The following is a 799-nucleotide window of genomic DNA, read 5'->3' as shown; positions in this document are numbered from 1 at the left end:
GGTTGGAAGTAGCCTACCATTTTATTTTCAGAACATTTTTTTTCACCCAGAATTTGCCTGAAATTCCTAATCTCTGATTGCTAAGTCAGAGAGCCTGTTAATTTTGTTTGAAAATTTTAAAGGAATTAATATGCAGTTTTTCAACTGTGTCATTAATAAAAGTTAAATTTCTCTACTATATTTTCTCTTTTGTATGGTGGTCTGTTGCCTACAGTTAAGGGGGGAAAGTTAGATACACTATTAATTAATTGTTACATTTCTCATTTTTTAGACCTAAAGATTGTCTTCGGTCTATTATGAGGAGGGTGAACCATAAAGATCCTCATGTTGCTATGCAAGCTTTGACTGTAAGTGGTTTCATTTTAAGCTGTACCACAAAATTATCTGCCATAATTGAGCCCTTTTAACCTCTGATTTTATGCTTTTAGCTTCTAGGAGCATGTGTATCAAACTGTGGCAAAATTTTTCATTTAGAAGTATGTTCAAGAGATTTTGCTAGTGAAGTAAGCAACGTATTAAATAAGGTAAGAAATATTATTTCCAGAAATTAATTAAGGCAGTATTCCTTTTTCATGTATTTGATTGTTCATTTCTTCATATTTTAAATCACCAAAGACTATTCTGTACCTTTTTTAAAAACCCTTTCTAGGCTATATCTATTCAATATACAAGTAAATACTATATTTTGCTGAAGAGAATACATAGTCCCATAATTTTGAGAGTTGAGCTTTTCAAGACATATTAGAGTATATCTAACTTCTTTTTCCCATCATTTCTTTCAGTTGATAAGAAAACACGT

General features: G+C 30.8%; 1 protein-coding gene across 1 annotated transcript in view; it reads left to right on the top strand.

Annotated features, from left to right (window-relative positions):
- Positions 1-799, top strand: part of STAM (signal transducing adaptor molecule (SH3 domain and ITAM motif) 1) — a 74,677-nt gene that overhangs the window by 35,856 nt on the left and 38,022 nt on the right. The window contains exons 3-4 of the mRNA XM_012660899.1: positions 272-347; positions 429-524. Coding sequence (XP_012516353.1) covers positions 272-347; positions 429-524 — 172 coding nt within the window. The remainder of the gene's footprint in view (positions 1-271; positions 348-428; positions 525-799) is intronic.

The sequence above is a fragment of the Propithecus coquereli genome, unplaced genomic scaffold (genome assembly GCF_000956105.1).
Source record: "Propithecus coquereli isolate 6110/MARCELLA unplaced genomic scaffold, Pcoq_1.0 Scaffold69, whole genome shotgun sequence".
Taxonomy (NCBI): domain Eukaryota; kingdom Metazoa; phylum Chordata; class Mammalia; order Primates; family Indriidae; genus Propithecus; species Propithecus coquereli.
The sequence above is the reverse complement of the archived record's forward strand: the minus strand, read 5'-3'. Positions and strand labels throughout refer to the sequence as shown.